Below are 15,465 nucleotides of genomic sequence, written 5' to 3'. Positions count from 1 at the left end.
TTTTGCCCGAGAGCTTGCTCACATTCATGTCTTTTGAATTGGTGATGCTATCTGTGGCATATGTCTCATCCTTTGCCACCCTTTTCTCCTTTTGCCTTCAGTCTTTCTCAACATTAGGATCTTGAAAATGAGTTGGCTTTTTGCATTAAGTAGCCAAAGTATTGAAACTTCAGCTTCAGCATCAGTCCTTCCGATGAATATTCATGGTTGATTTCCTTTAGAATTGACTGGTTTGATCTCCTTGGTGTATAGGGGCTCTAGTCTTCTTCAGAACCATAATTCAAAGGCGTCATTTCTTTGGCAGTCAGCTTTCTTTATGGTCCCACTCTCACATCCGTGCACTACTGCTGGAGAAACCATAGCTTTGGCTAGATGGACCTTTGTTGGCAAAGTGATGTCTCTGCTTTTTAATACACTGTCTAGGTTGGTCATAGCTTTTCTTCCAAGGAGTGTCTTTTTGTTTTTTAATTTATTTTTTTATTGAAGGGTAATTGCTTTACAGAATTTTGTTGTTTTCGTGTGTTCGTTAGCCATCTGTATGTCTTCTTTGGAGAAATGTCTGTTTAGATCTTTTTCCCACTTTTTCATTGGGTTGTTTGTTTTCTGGTATTGAGTTGTATGAGCTGCTTGTATACTTTGGAAATTAATCCTTTATCAGTTGTTTCATTTGTTATTATTTTCTCCCATTCTGAGGGTTGTCTTTTCACCTTGCTTATAGTTTCCTTTGCTGTGCAAAAGCTTTTAAGTTTAATCAGGTCCCACTTGTTTGCTTTTGTTTTTATTTCAGTTACTCTAGGAGGTGGGTCATAGAGGATCTTGCTTTGATTTATGTCATCGAGTGTTCTGCCTGTGTTTTCCTCTAAGAGTTTTACAGTTTCTGGTCTTACATTTAGGTCTTTAATCCATTTTGAGTTTATCTTTGTGTATGGTGGTAGGAAGAGTTCTAATTTCATTCTTTTACAAGCAGCTGTCCAGTTTTCCAAGGAGGGTCTTTTAATTTCATGGGTACAGTCACTGTTCACAGTGATTTTGGAGCTCAAGAAAATCTGTCACTGCTTTCACTTTTTTCCCTTCTATTTGCCATGAAGTGATGAGACTGGATGCCCTGATCTTAGTTTTTTGAATGCTGAGTTTCAAGTTGGTTTTTTCACTCATTCACCCTCATCTCGAGGTTGTATAGTTCCTCTTCATTTTCTGTTAGAGTGGTATCATCTGCTTATCTGATGCTGATGATATTTCTCCCTGCAGTCTGGACTTGAGCTTATGATTCCTCTAGCCTGGCATTTCACATGATATACTAAGTATTTAAGTTAAATAAGCAGGGTGACCATATACAGCCTTGTCATACTCCTTTCCCAATTACTGAACTGGTTCCATGTTCCGTTTTAATTGTTGCTTCTTGACTCACATACAGGTTTCTTAGGAGATAGGTAGGGTGGTCTGGTACTCAGATCTTTTTAAGAATTTTCCACAGTTTGTTGTGATCCACACAATCAAAGGCTTTAGCGTAGTCAGTGAGGCAGAAGTAGATATTGTTTTTGGAATTCTCTTGCTTTTTGTATGATCCAGTGGATGTTGGCAATTTGATCTCTGGCTCCTCTGCCTCTTTGAAACCCATCTTCTACATCTGGAATTTTTTGGTTCGTGTACTGCGGAAGCCTAGCTTGAAGGATTTTGAGTATAACCTTGCTAGCATGTCAAATGAACTCAGTTGTACAGTAGTTTGAATGTTCTTTGACTTTGCTCTTCTTTGAGATTGGAATGAAAAGTGAGTTTTTCTAGTCCTGTGGCCACAGCTGAGTTTTCCAAATTTGCTGGCATATTGAGTGCAGCACTTTCACAGGGTCATCGTTTAGGACTTGAAATAGCTCAGCTGGAATTCCATCACCTCCACTAGCTTTGTTCGTAGTGATGCTTCCTAAGGCCCACTTGACTTTGCACTCTGGGATGTCTGGCTTTAGGTGAGTGACCACACCACTGGGCCATTTAAAATGTTTTGTATAGGTCTTCTATGTATTCTTGCCACCTCTTCTTAATCTCTACTGCTTCTTTTAAGTCCTTAACCATTTCTGTCTTTTATCTTGTCCATCCTCGCATGAAATATTCCTTTGACACCTCTAGTTTTCTTGAAGAGATCTCTAGTCTTTCCCATTCTATTGTTTTCCTCTGTTTCTTTGCATTGTTCACTTAAGAAGCCTTTCTTACCTCTCTTTGCTATTCTCTGTAACTCTGCATTCATCTGGGTATGTCTTTCCCTTTCTCCCTTGCTTTCCACTTCTTTTCTTTCCACGGCTATTTGTAAAGCCTCCTAAGACAACCACTTTGCCTTCTTGCATTTTTTTTTTTTTTCCTTTGGGATGATTTTGTTTGCTGGCTCCTATATGGTGTTGCAAACTTTCATCCATAGTTCTTTAGGCACTCTGTCTACCAGATCTAGTCCTTTGAATCTGTTTGTCACCTCCACTGTACAATCATAAGGGATTTGATTGATGCTTTTGAACTCTGGTGTTGGAGAAGACTCTTGAGAGTCCCTTGGACTGCAAGGAGATCCACCCAGTCCATCCTAAAGGAGATCAGTCCTGAGTGTTCATCGGAGGGTCTGATGCTGAAGCTGAAACTCCAATACTTTGGCCATCTGATGCGAAGAGCTGACTCATTTGAAAAGACCCTGATTTGGGAAAGGTTGAAGGCAGGAGGAGAAGGGGACAACAGAGGATGAGATGGTTAGATGGCATCACTGACTCAATGGACATGAGTTTGGGTAAACTGCAGCAGTTGGTGATGGACAGGGAGGCCCGACCTGCTGTGGTTCATGGGGTCGTAAAGAGTTGGACATGACTGAGCGACTGAAATGAACTGAACTGATACCTGAATGGCCTAATGGTTTCCCCTACTTTCTTCAATTTAAGCCTGAATTTTGCAATAAGGAGCTCATGGTCTGAGCCACAGTCAGCTGCAGGTCTTGTTTTTGCTGACTATATAGAGCTTCTCCATCTTTGACTGTAAAGAACATAATCAGTCTGGTTTCGATATTTACCATCTGATGATGTCTATGTGTAGAGTCGTTTCTTGGGTTGTTGGCAAAGAGTGTTTGCTGTGATCATCATATTCTCTTGACACAACTCTGTTAGCCTTTGTTCTGCTTCATTTTGTATTTCAAGGCCAAACTTGCCTGTTGTTCCAGTTATCTCTTGACTTCCTACTTTTGCATTCCAATCCCCTGTGATGAAAAGGACATCTTTTTTTGTTGCTGTTGTTAGTTCTACAAGGTGTTGTTCTTCATAGAACCAGTCAACTTCAGCTTCTTTGGCATCCATTGTTGGGACATAGATTTGGATTACTGTGTTGTTGAATAGTTTGTCTTGGAAATGAACTGAGACCATTCTTTTCTTCTTGAGGTTGCACCCAAATACTGTATCAAACTTTTTTGTTAACTATGAGGGCTATTTCATTTCTTCTAAGGCATTCTTAACCACAGTAGTAGGTATAATGTTCATCTGAATTAAATTCGCCTGTTCCTATCCATTTTAGTTCACTGATTGCTAAGATGTCAGTGTTCAATCTTGCCATCTTCTGTTTGACCATGTCTAATTTACCTTGATTCATTGACGTAACATTCCAGGTTCCTATTCAATATTATTCTTTATAGCATTGGACTTTACTTTCACCACCAGACACATCCTCAACTAGGTATCATTTCTACTTTGGCCAGCCTCTTCGTTCTTTCTGGAGCTATTAGTAATTGTCCTCCGCTCTTCCCCAGTAGCAGTTTGGGCACCTTTCAGTTTGGGGGTTCTCATCTTCTGGTGTCATACTTTTTGCCTTTTCATATTGGTCATGGGCTTCTCCTGGCAAGAATACTGGAGTGATTTGCCCTTTCTTCCTCAAGTGGACCATGTTTTGTCAGAACTCTTCAGGATGATGCGTCCATCTTGAGTGGCCATGCATAGCATGGCTTATAGCTTCATTGAGTTATGCAAGTCAGTACAAGGTTGTTTTCCATGAGGGTGAAATAATTATACTTAGCATATGTTAAACGAGATACAGTAGGGCAAAAACTGAGATGGGAGGAGGAGGAGCACTAAAGTTCCTTGTACTCCTCTTGCCACTCACTCTAGGGACTCTAATTTATTTGCTTTATACTCTGTCAGTACAACAGTAAGTAGTGTGTGTAGTTGCTCAGTAAATACTTTCTGAACGGATTCAGTGCATATTTTGTTGAATATTATAATTGTTTAGTTTCACCATTCATCAGCTTTTTATTGAAGGTCACTGTATGGCAGAGACTGTCTTTGTCTTACCATTTGCCAGTTCAAGTGAAGTGTAGAAACTTTGCTTGTAGTTAGGTCTCTTTAATGGCACCCCACTCCAGTACTCTTGCCTGGAAAGTCCCATGGACGGAGGAGCCTGGTAGGCTGCAGTCCATGGGGTCACGAAGAGTCAGACACGACTGAGCGACTTCACTTTCACTTTTCACTTTTATGCATTGGAGGAGGAAATGGCAGCCCTCTCCAGTGTTCTTGCCTGGAGAATCCCAGGGATGGGGTCGCACAGAGTCGGACACGACTGAAGTGACTTAGCAGTAGTAGCAGGTCTCTTTACTCCATTCACTTATTTTGTTTTAATTATTTACTATCCTCTACATGCAAAGAACACTGTATCAGATGGGGTTTGTTTCAGCCATCAAATATCAATAAGAAATTTATGAGAAGAAGGATAGTTTTTTTTTTATTTGCATTTTCTGCATCCTAACATTCTCTTTTCCTTTCTGAAGTTCTATGCTTTTTTAAAATATCATTTTCTTCTTATTGAGAAAACTGTCTTTAGCCATACCTTGAGTAGGTTTGCTGGTGACAAATTCTCTTAGTTTTCCTTTGAGAATGTTTTTATTTTCCCTCATTCATGAAGGATGTTTTCAGCAAGTGTAAAATTCACAGTTGACAGTTGTTTTCTTTTAGCACTATTTTTTGAGTTTGTTTTTTTTTTAAATTTAGATACTAAGTAGTAGTTAATATATTAAAATAAATCAGAATCAAATACACGTGAGTAATAATGGCAAACATTTGTGGAATATATACTATGCTAAATGATTTGTATAAAATAACTCAATTATTAGGTAGTCCTTTATTTGTATGAGTATACATGCATATAACAGATATGCTTACACATACATTTATAGATTTTTTTGGTATATGTTATAATTTCATCATATCATCATCATTTCTATTTCATACATGAAAGCCATGCCTTTAAGAGGTTTGATGACAAGCTCACTCATGCAGCTAGCAAGCAGAATGCACAGGACTTGAACTCAGAACTCAGATGTTCAAAGACCACCCCCAATTGACTATTCAGATGCTACATTTCAAAAAAAAACCTTTTCAGAATTGCTGTTCTAATCTATTCATATATCCTTATAGTATAAGCAGCAATTAGTACATTACGGTATGTTTTTCATAATTAATCTTTTGGTCATTTGTAATGAGGCCGTGGACCTGCAATCCTAAGGCATTTCCTGTTTTCCAGAGGCAGGGTTTTCTTAGCACTTGTCTTTCCACATTCTATCATTTATTACTTTTTAATTAATTAATTTATTTTAATTGGAGGATAATTACTTTACAATATTGTGATTTTTGCCATACATCGATATGACTCAGCCACGGGTGTCCCCCATCCTGACCGCCCCCCACCGCCACCCACCTCCTCCCCTCCCCATCCCTCTGGGTTTTCCCAGAGCACCGGCTTGGAGCGCCCTGCCTCATGCATCGAACTTGAAAGTGTCCTTCCACTTCCTCTGGTCGCTCATGGTTTCAGCTGAGAAATCTACTGCTGTTTTCATGCCTTTCTAAGTGGCACGTTATTTCTCTCTGAGACAGTGAGGTATAGCTGGAGGACAGGCTGAGTGTATATGTTAAATTTCTGCTTGTTTCTGCAGATGCCATCCTGACAGAAGTGGAGCACTGCCTCGCTCTGCTTCCTTTTTAGCAGGGTGCAGTGCAAGTGTGTCCCCTTTGCCCTCCTGACGACTTCCCACCAAAGTGGGATAGCAGTTGGCGGTGTCCGATTGCCTCCACGCAGTGGATCCACAGTGGATCCGCAGTGGATCCGCTCCCTGCTAAGCCCTGACCTGGCGCCCACGCCCTGTGCAGGCTGGTGAAGGGGCCGCCCCGCTCTGTCGGCGCTGCTGACTGAGCAGGGGATGGAAGAGGAACGCCTCTCCTGGTCCCCTGAACCTGCAGAAGGGGCTGGGTTTCTACTCTGTTGGGCTGGAGTGGGGGTGTGTGTGCCTAGTCGCTCAGTTGTGTCTGACTCTTTGTGATCCCATGGACTGTAGCCCACCGGGAGCAGGGTGTGTATAGCTAAAAAGGTTTTCTGTCATTCGGCCACTGTTTTCCTGGTCCTGTGGCTAGAGGGAACAGGCTTCTTCTGGAGCCTTTTTCTGTCATCTCTGGGGATGGTTCTAGGTTGTAGACTTCTCCAGCATCCTCTCCGGGACATGTGGGACCCACTAAGGAAATCTGGTGTGTTGTTTCTTAATTGCCAATGTTTTTAGGCTGTCCACCTCCTTATTTCTGTCTTTTAGTCTTCCTATGCTTGTCTGGTGTGTTATGTCTGGGTTTTTTAGCTGTAAGAGGGAGAACTTGGAAGGAAGAGAGCTGCTCAATCCTGCCCAGAATGCCTTATCGTTTATAAAACAGAAAAACTATTGTGTGCTCTTTTATTGCAGGTTAGTGTTATGGACAGATGTACTAATGATGTAGAATATTGAATCTTTTAAAAAAAAAAGAACTATATTTGAACACTGTTATTTGTTGTACCTTAGAATTCAAAAGCAGGAAGTGGGGGAAAGTCACACATTACTTGGGATAATCCTAAAGAATTAGAAGGCTACATCCAAAAACTCCAAAATGCTGCTGAACGACTTGCCACTGAAAATAGGAAACTGAGAAAATGGCACACTACATTTTGTGAAAAGGTATATTTTATTTATAAAATTTAACAAGCTATGAATAGTATTGTTTAAAAAGTAATTTGGATATACTTTTAAATAACTTATTTGGGAATAATTGAGACCTAAAGTTGCAAATAAAGAGTTCACAGTTGTCCTTCACCCAACTTCCCCTATCGTCAACAACTTACGTAACCATAGTACATCTATCAAAACTAGGGAATAAACTATTTTGTATTTTACAACTTTTTCATTGAAGTCCTTTTTCTTTTCAAGGGTCCAATCCCAGATCCCGCCTTGTATTTAAATTTTAAGGCTCTGTGGTCTCTTCTCCCTGAGTCTTTTTCATGACCTTGATACTTTTGATGAGTACTAATCAATTATTTTGTCTGTTGACTTGATTTTATATGATGCCTTCTCATTTTTAGGTTGAGGTTATATGATTTTAATAGGAATACCACAAAAGTGATATTTTGCCTTTCTCAATACATTGATCAGGTATTGATATATGTTATTATAGGTTGAGTTAATTTTGATCACTTGGGTAAGGTGGTACCTGTCAAGTTTTTCTATTGAAATTTTTGTGTTCTAATTTTTGACAGGTGGTAGTTCTTATGAACATTGATTTGCTTCGGCAGCAACAGCGGTGGAAAGATGGATTACAAGAATTGAGAACTGGCTTAGCAAGTGTAGAAGCGCAGGTAAAGTGTGTTTTACTTTATGTCTATACTCTGAAATATGAACTTTTCAGAATTTGAATATATGAATTAATGAAAAGTTCATAAAGGTTATCTGTAAATCTTTGCTAATGAATTGCTCATACATTTAGAATTTAACTGAATTATGTATAAAGACCATAAATTAGTAGTACATTTACAAATAAAAATACAACCTTTTGTTTGTCTTATGGAATGCCAAATCCCTCAATTTACACTCCGTAAACAGTTTTTCTGACTTGGTGGTTAAATATCTGTCATTCATTAGTTTTCTTTTAAAAGGTGAAATGTCTGTTGTGACAAAGTTAAGTGTAGGCAGAAGCCAAATTACTGAAATAGCTCTGTTTCAGTTTTTTTGTCATATTTCAGTAAAATGTTATTTCTACATATATTTTGATATTAGATGATCTGTGTAAAGTAGTTAGCACAAAATCTACGTTGAGATGTTAGTGGAATATGAGGTAGGTGTTTTAAACATTTACATATATTTTTCGGTTCAAACTTTAAAAAATAAATAAAAATAAAAGTATTAGAATTTATATGTTTGTGGTTATATGGAAGCAGAAAAAGTATGTATTCTGAGCATTCTCATATTTTAAATTTATCTTGTTTTTAATGTGCAATGGGTTATTTAGGGAGTGGGAAGGGAATAGAAGAGTTATACTTGATGGGAATTTTGAAAAAGGGCTATGAAATTTGTAAGATATGGTTTCTGTTATTATTATTGTTGTTTTTATAGGATCATAAAATAAAGTCCACATATAAAATTCATTTACTAGTAACTTGATTTTTAAAATTTTGCTGGTCTTTTTGTATACTATTTATGGACATAAAGATTAGAGATTTTCATATTTGACTTTAGATATACAAGTAGCAATTAATATTTGTTTAAGATATTTAAGATGAGGGGTTTTTTTGCTTATAATTTTACCAAATGTTATATAAAAGCATTAAATGAAAACCCATTCAACCACCTAATTGTTAAATAAAAAAATGTGACTATAATTTATTAGGGATTTCAAGCAAGTGACATGCATGCGTGGAAACAGCACTGGAATCATCAACTGTACAAAGCCTTGGAGCATCAGTATCAGATGGGCTTAGAAGCACTTAATGAGAATCTGCCAGAAATAAATATAGATTTAATATACAAGTAAGATTTTTAAAACCCAATTTAGTTTTCGGTCTATAATTTTTCAGAAATTTATGTTTTAAGGTTATTTATTTGCTTTCAGACAAGGACGGTTGCAATTCAAGCCTCCTTTTGAAGAAATTCGGGCTAAATATTATAGAGAAATGAAGAGATTCATCAGCATTCCTAATCAGTTTAAGGGAGTGGGTGAAGCAGGAGATGAATCTATTTTTTCTATTATGATTGATAGAAATGCAAGTGGATTTCTGACTATTTTCAGCAAAGCAGAAGATCTGTTTAGGAGATTGTCAGCTGTTTTACACCAGCATGAGGTATGGGACATGGAATTGTCTGTCCTGTTAAAATATTCATCTGATCGAATTAGTATTAAGTGTACAACTCAATGTCTGATACTCATATTGATGTGGCATATGTTGATATTGTGTGGCATAAAATAAAAATATGCAAACCAGAGGGCCAAAAGTTGAGGATTCTGTTAAAATCTAGATTTATGCTACAGATGAGAAAAAAGTTACCCTTAATTTTTTTCTCTTTGACTGTTTGAAGATTGAGAAACTAATTTTTCTTTCTCTTCTTCTTTTGAATGTTATATCAACTTGAAATTTGATATGACTCTCTTGTGTCATTTTTAGTTCCTTTCAGGAAAAGATATAGAAAAATATATCCTTTTCTTTATTCTTTGGATTGAGAATATGCCATGGAGGGAAGCCTTCTACATTAATGAAATTGAGATGATTTAATTTCTTACTTTTGTGTAGAGGAATGTGAAAGTGAAAGTCGCTTAGTATGTTCGACTCTTTGCAACCCTGTGTACTATACAGTCCATGGAGTTCTCCAGGCCAGAATACTAGAGTGGGTAGCCATTCCCTTCTCCAGGGGATCTTCCCAACCCAGAAATCGAAACCATTGCAGGCGGATTCTTTAACTGAGCTGCTTAGGAGGCCCAAGAATACTGGAGTGGGTAGCCTATCCCTTCTCTAGCAGATCTTCCCGACCCAGGAATCAGACTGGGGTCTCCTTGCACTGCATGCGGATTCTTTACGAACTGAGATATGGGTGCATCATACTAACTCTTCAGAAATAAACTATAATTATATTTATTGCTCTTTTTATTGATACTGAGGAGTGACTGAGAATTCAGTAAATTTCTTAACTGCCACTGCAGTGCTTCTTCTGCATTTTGTTTTTCTGGAATTAATTGAATCTGAACAATGTCAGATTTGTAACCTATAGTAGCTCTTGGCTTGGTAGAAGTGGTTTTGTCTTTGTATACATCGAACTTGAGAATGTAAAGAAAAGTTTTTTTGCAATCTCTTCAAAAAAGTTTTATGATTACTGCATTTTTATATATATTTTTTCCCTGTTCATTTTTTAGACTTTATGGTAATGATTATATGTACATAACTTAAGTTGAAATTTACCTGAAACTTCTCTTTTGCCTCTTTTTATTGTTCCTGATACTTAAACTCTAATTTTTTAAATGTTCATTTATTAGTTCTAATTTTTAAAATAATATGTTTTTCATTTAAATAGGAGTGGATTGTAATTGGGCAAGTTGATATGGAAGCTCTAGTGGAAAAGCATCTTTCTACGGTACATGATTGGGAGAAAAATTTTAAAGCACTGAAAATAAAAGGGAAAGAAGTTGAACGGCTTCCAAGGTATAAGACAGACGTTAAAGACGTTAAAGTAATGTTTATACATAGTAGCAGTTTTTACCGTGGGTATAGATGAGCACTCTTCACTTAGTGGTACTGAAGTCAAGTCACTGTCCTACCTTCTCCAGAGCTCTGCTATAATGCTTGAGAGTCATCTGAGTAGATCATTGCTGAGGCTAAGAAAGCCTGTTCTAGAGGTTCTGCTGGCTGAGACCTAGTTGGGTAGAATAGATTGGGGAAGAGGCTTCTCTCAGATCTAACGTGTGATGTGCCCGGGCACAGTCTAAGAACTGTAAGAAGCTACAAGTGGGAGCATACCGGGGGATATTTGACCTTAATTTTGTATTGCTCTGCCTTTCAGAATGCCCCGGGAAGCACACAAAAAGTGCCACATCTAGGTAGTGCCCTAAATGTGGAGAAAACCCTCTGAGGGGAATGTCATAACCCAGAATATCCTCCTTACTCTCTGAAATTCATATCAGTGGGACCACTCAATGCAGTAAGCTCTGGGAAGGAAGGGCCTTGTTGAATTGTACATATATTACCTATAAAGGGTAATAACACTTTTATTAATTCATTTATTCTTTCAATAAATATTTGCTGATCATTTCCAGTATGCAAAACTTTGTGCTATGAAAGTAGAAAGATGAGACAGTTCCTGAGATGAAGTTGTTTGCTCTCCAGTCTTTCAATAAGACAAACGTATTTGATGATAAAGTCAAGTACATGCAGGGGTTGAGCGCATGGGCTCTGGAGTTAGATGGTTCTTACTAGCTGCATGACTTTGACAGTCACGTAGAGTCTGTGAACCTCAGTTTCCTCAACTTTAAGGTAGTTACAGCTATGTTATTTATCTCACAGTGTTTTGAAGATTAAATGAGTAATTTGCATATAAATTAGAAGGTAAATTCTCAATGCTAGTTGTTATTAATTGTTATTATTAATACTAGATGAAAAGTGAAATAAAGTTAGTCACTCAGTCGTGTCCGACTCTTTGCGACCCCATGGACTGCAGCCCGCCAGGCTCCGCTGCTCATGGAATTCTCCAGGCAGGAATACTGGAGTGGGTTGCCATGTCCTCCAAGGGAATCTTCCCAGCCCAGGGATCAAACCAGTTCTCCTGCATTGCAGGTGGATTCTTTACTAGCTAAACTACCAGGGAAACCCAGTTTGACTAGAGTTAATGTTTTGCTAGGGACTAGAAGAAATATTTCTGGAAAGTAGCAGATAAAGAATAGATTTGGGAGAGTCTTACATTGTAAAACAGGTAATTTGGACTTCATTTATGTTAGAGGGATTAGTTGTTGAAGGTTTCTAAAGAGAAGTGTGTCAGTACCAAAGGTATACATTGGGAATGTCAGTCTGGTAATAATGAGTTGTGTGGTGGAGTCAAGAGGTCCTGGAGGAAGCAAGGTTGGCCTGTCTTCATCCAGAAGACTAGTACTAATTAACTGAATTTCATTGTTGGTATTCCAAATAAGGAGGAGGCAATATTCTGAGGCATTAAGAGGTCTTCCTGGAGGAGGGAACAGCTGTCCTCTCCAATATTCTGGCCTGGAGAATTTCCTGGACTGTATAGTCCATGGGATCACAGAGTTGGACACTCGGACACGACTGAGCGCCTTTCACAAGAGGTCTTATTATTACTTTTACAGTCTATTATTTGACAGCGTGAGGTCTTAGTTGCAGCATGCAGGGTCTTCATAGAAGCATAGAAGCTTAGTTACTCTGCCATCTGTGGCATCTTAGTTCCTGGACCGGGGATCGAATCCATGTCTCTTGCATTGCAAGGCAGATGCTTAACCTCAGGACCACCAGGGATGTTTGAAGGAAGATAAGGGATGAGGAATGGAGAAGAGACAGATGACTTGAAGGCTTGGCGTCTGGATGACTGGGACAGTGATAGTGTCATTACTGTTGGTTTGCAGTAAGGAAGAGATAATGCGATTGTGGTGTCCCTCTTCTCTGAGGATGCTCTCTCTGAGTGCTTTCTTACCCATCTGGCATGACTATGCTGTCTCCTGACTGTTGAAGATCGTTGCTACTGTCTGTCCCTTTCTGTAGACAGCTTTCCTATTTATTCGTCCCTGCCAAAGCTGCACAAAACAAAAAGAATGCCTGTCCTCCTTGCCATATTTCATCTTTTCTTTTTCTTGCTGGTAAATTAACATGTATTCATCTAAGTGAGTGGACATATATTATACATAAATGCACAAATATTTATATTATGGGTATTTTTGGGAACTATGCTATAAGATTACATAAGCCATATTCTAATGATGTATTTCAGATATGCTAGTAAGGATATACTTTTTGGGTAGGTTATCTATGTTTGTCCCATTATATCTATGGCTAAATGGAACCTCATTTGCATGTTATTAATATTTTCAATTGAAAAGGTGAACATTAGTCTTGTCCACAATATTCAGTGTGTACTACTCTGGTATAATCATATTACTTTATGTGTTAATTCATTAGTAAAAATATGGTATAATTTCTTTTGGTTTACCAAGATCATCTATTTTCATATATCAAATATTAGAAATTTTGAAATTTTATGTCAGAATTTCAAAAGTCATAAAACTTCCTGTATTAATATAAGACAAATTGCCTCTTATGTGTGATGGTTAAGAATTGGCATTTAAACCTCTCCAGTTAATGGGTGACTGAAATAAATAAGTAAAACTTTAAGAGAAAATTGTACTTTTATAATGAAATTGTATTTAACACTTATAACTTGCTTTCTAAGAATATCACCTGGTTCTATGTTTTAAAAAAGGGCCCCTAAATAACTTTTTGCTCAGTCTCCAGATATTTTTAAACTTTATATAATTTAAGATAAATACGAGGTTTTACTTAGATGAACGAGTCTGGTTCAACTTCTAATAATATTTGTCAGTGTTATAATTTGCATTCACAGTACCATGCAAAGAATTAGTGTTCTTACAAATACATGCATTTTTTCTGATTATTAGAATAGTAATTTGTTTTATACAGTTTTTAAAAATATAAAAAACACAATGACAGTCGCTGTTAGTGTTTGATGTTTTAGACATATTCATACATCTGCTTACAGAATTTGGATCATACCATAACCTGTTATTTTTATTTAACACTAATCATTAGTGTTTTGCTATGTTGTTACCTGGTCCTCAAAAATATAATTTTAAATTATATGGATATATAATAACTTATTTAGCCATTTCTATATTTAGCTTATTTCTAATTGTTGACTATGTAGTTAATATCTTGACAAGATACCTATAGGTAAATCTTGGAGTCTGAAAATCTTAGGATAAATTAAAAAAATTAAGTTACTAAGATAAAAGAATATACCTGTTCTAAAACTATTTGTTAAATATTGTTAAATTGCCCTTTGCAAAAGTTGTATGATTTTATACTCTGACCAACAGTGCTGAGAGTTCTCTGCCCACATGATTGAAGATCTGAATTAATAGTTTATTCCATTTCTGTGAATTAGGTCTAAAATGGTTTTATTGCTTTAGTGTATTCATAATCTATCTTCACTTTCTGTGTTTGTTTTATTTCTCCTATCATTGTTTGTGCTTTGAGTCCAGGATATTAATTTATTTTATAAATCTTTAAATAAGTATGTTACATACTATAATAAGTAAAACATTTAAAAATTTGAATATATTCATGTTGATACTTTAGTATTTTATAATGTGCTACTTTTTCAAAAATGATACATTGGATTATTAAAAACTGTAGTATTATAACAAAACCATTGTTTAATGAAAAGCTATTATGTATGAGTATGTGTAAGGCATTTTTGTTAAATAAAATCTAAATGTGCTTAAGGATCACAGTGATTATTTCGGGTGTATTACACAAAATCATAATGACACTCTTTTCTTCTACTTAGTCTTTTTCATGTCAAAATATGTCCTTTGGCATTTTTCAGTGCTGTCAAGGTAGATTGCTTAAATATTAATTGTAACCCTGTGAAGACTGTGATTGATGATCTCATCCAGAAGTTATTTGACATGCTTGTTCTTTCTTTGAAGAAGTCCATCCAGGGTAAATACACTTGTTAATTGTTCTTAGTTATGAATATGAGTCTCAATGATGATTAAAATAAAAATAATCTAGAGAATAGTATGAAATAAAAATCAGCTTAAGATGATAATTTTAGTAAAATATGAAACTCTATGAGGTCTAAAAATTGAAGATTATTGTTATTATTTGCAGTGTGAGCTAGTATCAGTTTGTTGCATATTTCACTGAGAAAGGGATTAATTCTGGTATTTGTCCTTACCTCCTCAAAGGACTCCAGGCATGCCTCAGAAATATTGTGGGTTTATTTCCAGACCACCGCAGTATAGAGATTATTGTGATAGAGTCATGTGAATTTTTTGGTTTTCCAGCGCATATAAAAGTTATGTTTACATATACTGCAGTCTGTTAACTGTGCAGTAAGCATTGTGTGCAAATAAACAGTAAGTATACTTACCTCAGCTGAAAAATGCTCCATTGTTAGAAACGCTAGCCATCGTATGAGTCTTCAGTGCGTCATGATCTTTTCGCTGGTGGAGAGTCTTGCCTTGATGTTGATGGCTGTTGACTGATCAGGGTGGTGTTGCTGAAGGTCGAAGTGGCCGTGGCCTTTGCTTAGAATAAGAACAGTCACGTGCATTGATTGACTTTCATGCACAGTTTCTCTGTAGCTTTCAGTGCTGTTTGATAGCATTTTACCCACTGTAGTACTTCTTTCAGAATTGATGTCAGTCTCCTCAAAGCCTCCACTGCTTCACTGACTAAGTTTATGTAATATTCTAAGTCCTGTGTTGTCATTTCAGCAATCTTCATAGCATCTTCAGCAGGACTAGAGTCTCAAAATTACAAGTAACCACTTTCTCTGCTTATCCATTAGAAGCAAGTCCTCATTTGTGAAAGTTTTATCATGACATTGCAGCAATTCATTCACATCTTTAGGCTTCACCTCTAATTCTAGGTCTCTTGCTATTT

General features: G+C 37.0%; 1 protein-coding gene across 3 annotated transcripts in view; it reads left to right on the top strand.

Annotated features, from left to right (window-relative positions):
• The window catches only part of DYNC2H1 (dynein cytoplasmic 2 heavy chain 1), a 395,598-nt gene that overhangs the window by 28,631 nt on the left and 351,502 nt on the right, over positions 1-15,465 (top strand). For all 3 annotated transcript variants that reach the window (XM_043892886.1, XM_043892813.1, XM_043892970.1), the window contains exons 14-19: positions 6,824-6,976; positions 7,552-7,650; positions 8,679-8,818; positions 8,901-9,129; positions 10,352-10,479; positions 14,402-14,517. In XM_043892886.1, the coding sequence (XP_043748821.1) occupies positions 6,824-6,976; positions 7,552-7,650; positions 8,679-8,818; positions 8,901-9,129; positions 10,352-10,479; positions 14,402-14,517 (865 nt within the window). The remainder of the gene's footprint in view (positions 1-6,823; positions 6,977-7,551; positions 7,651-8,678; positions 8,819-8,900; positions 9,130-10,351; positions 10,480-14,401; positions 14,518-15,465) is intronic.

This window comes from Cervus elaphus, chromosome 1 (genome assembly GCF_910594005.1).
Source record: "Cervus elaphus chromosome 1, mCerEla1.1, whole genome shotgun sequence".
Classification (NCBI taxonomy): Eukaryota; Metazoa; Chordata; class Mammalia; order Artiodactyla; family Cervidae; genus Cervus; species Cervus elaphus.
Note: the sequence above shows the minus strand (reverse complement) of the source record. Positions and strands in the feature narration are given on the sequence as shown.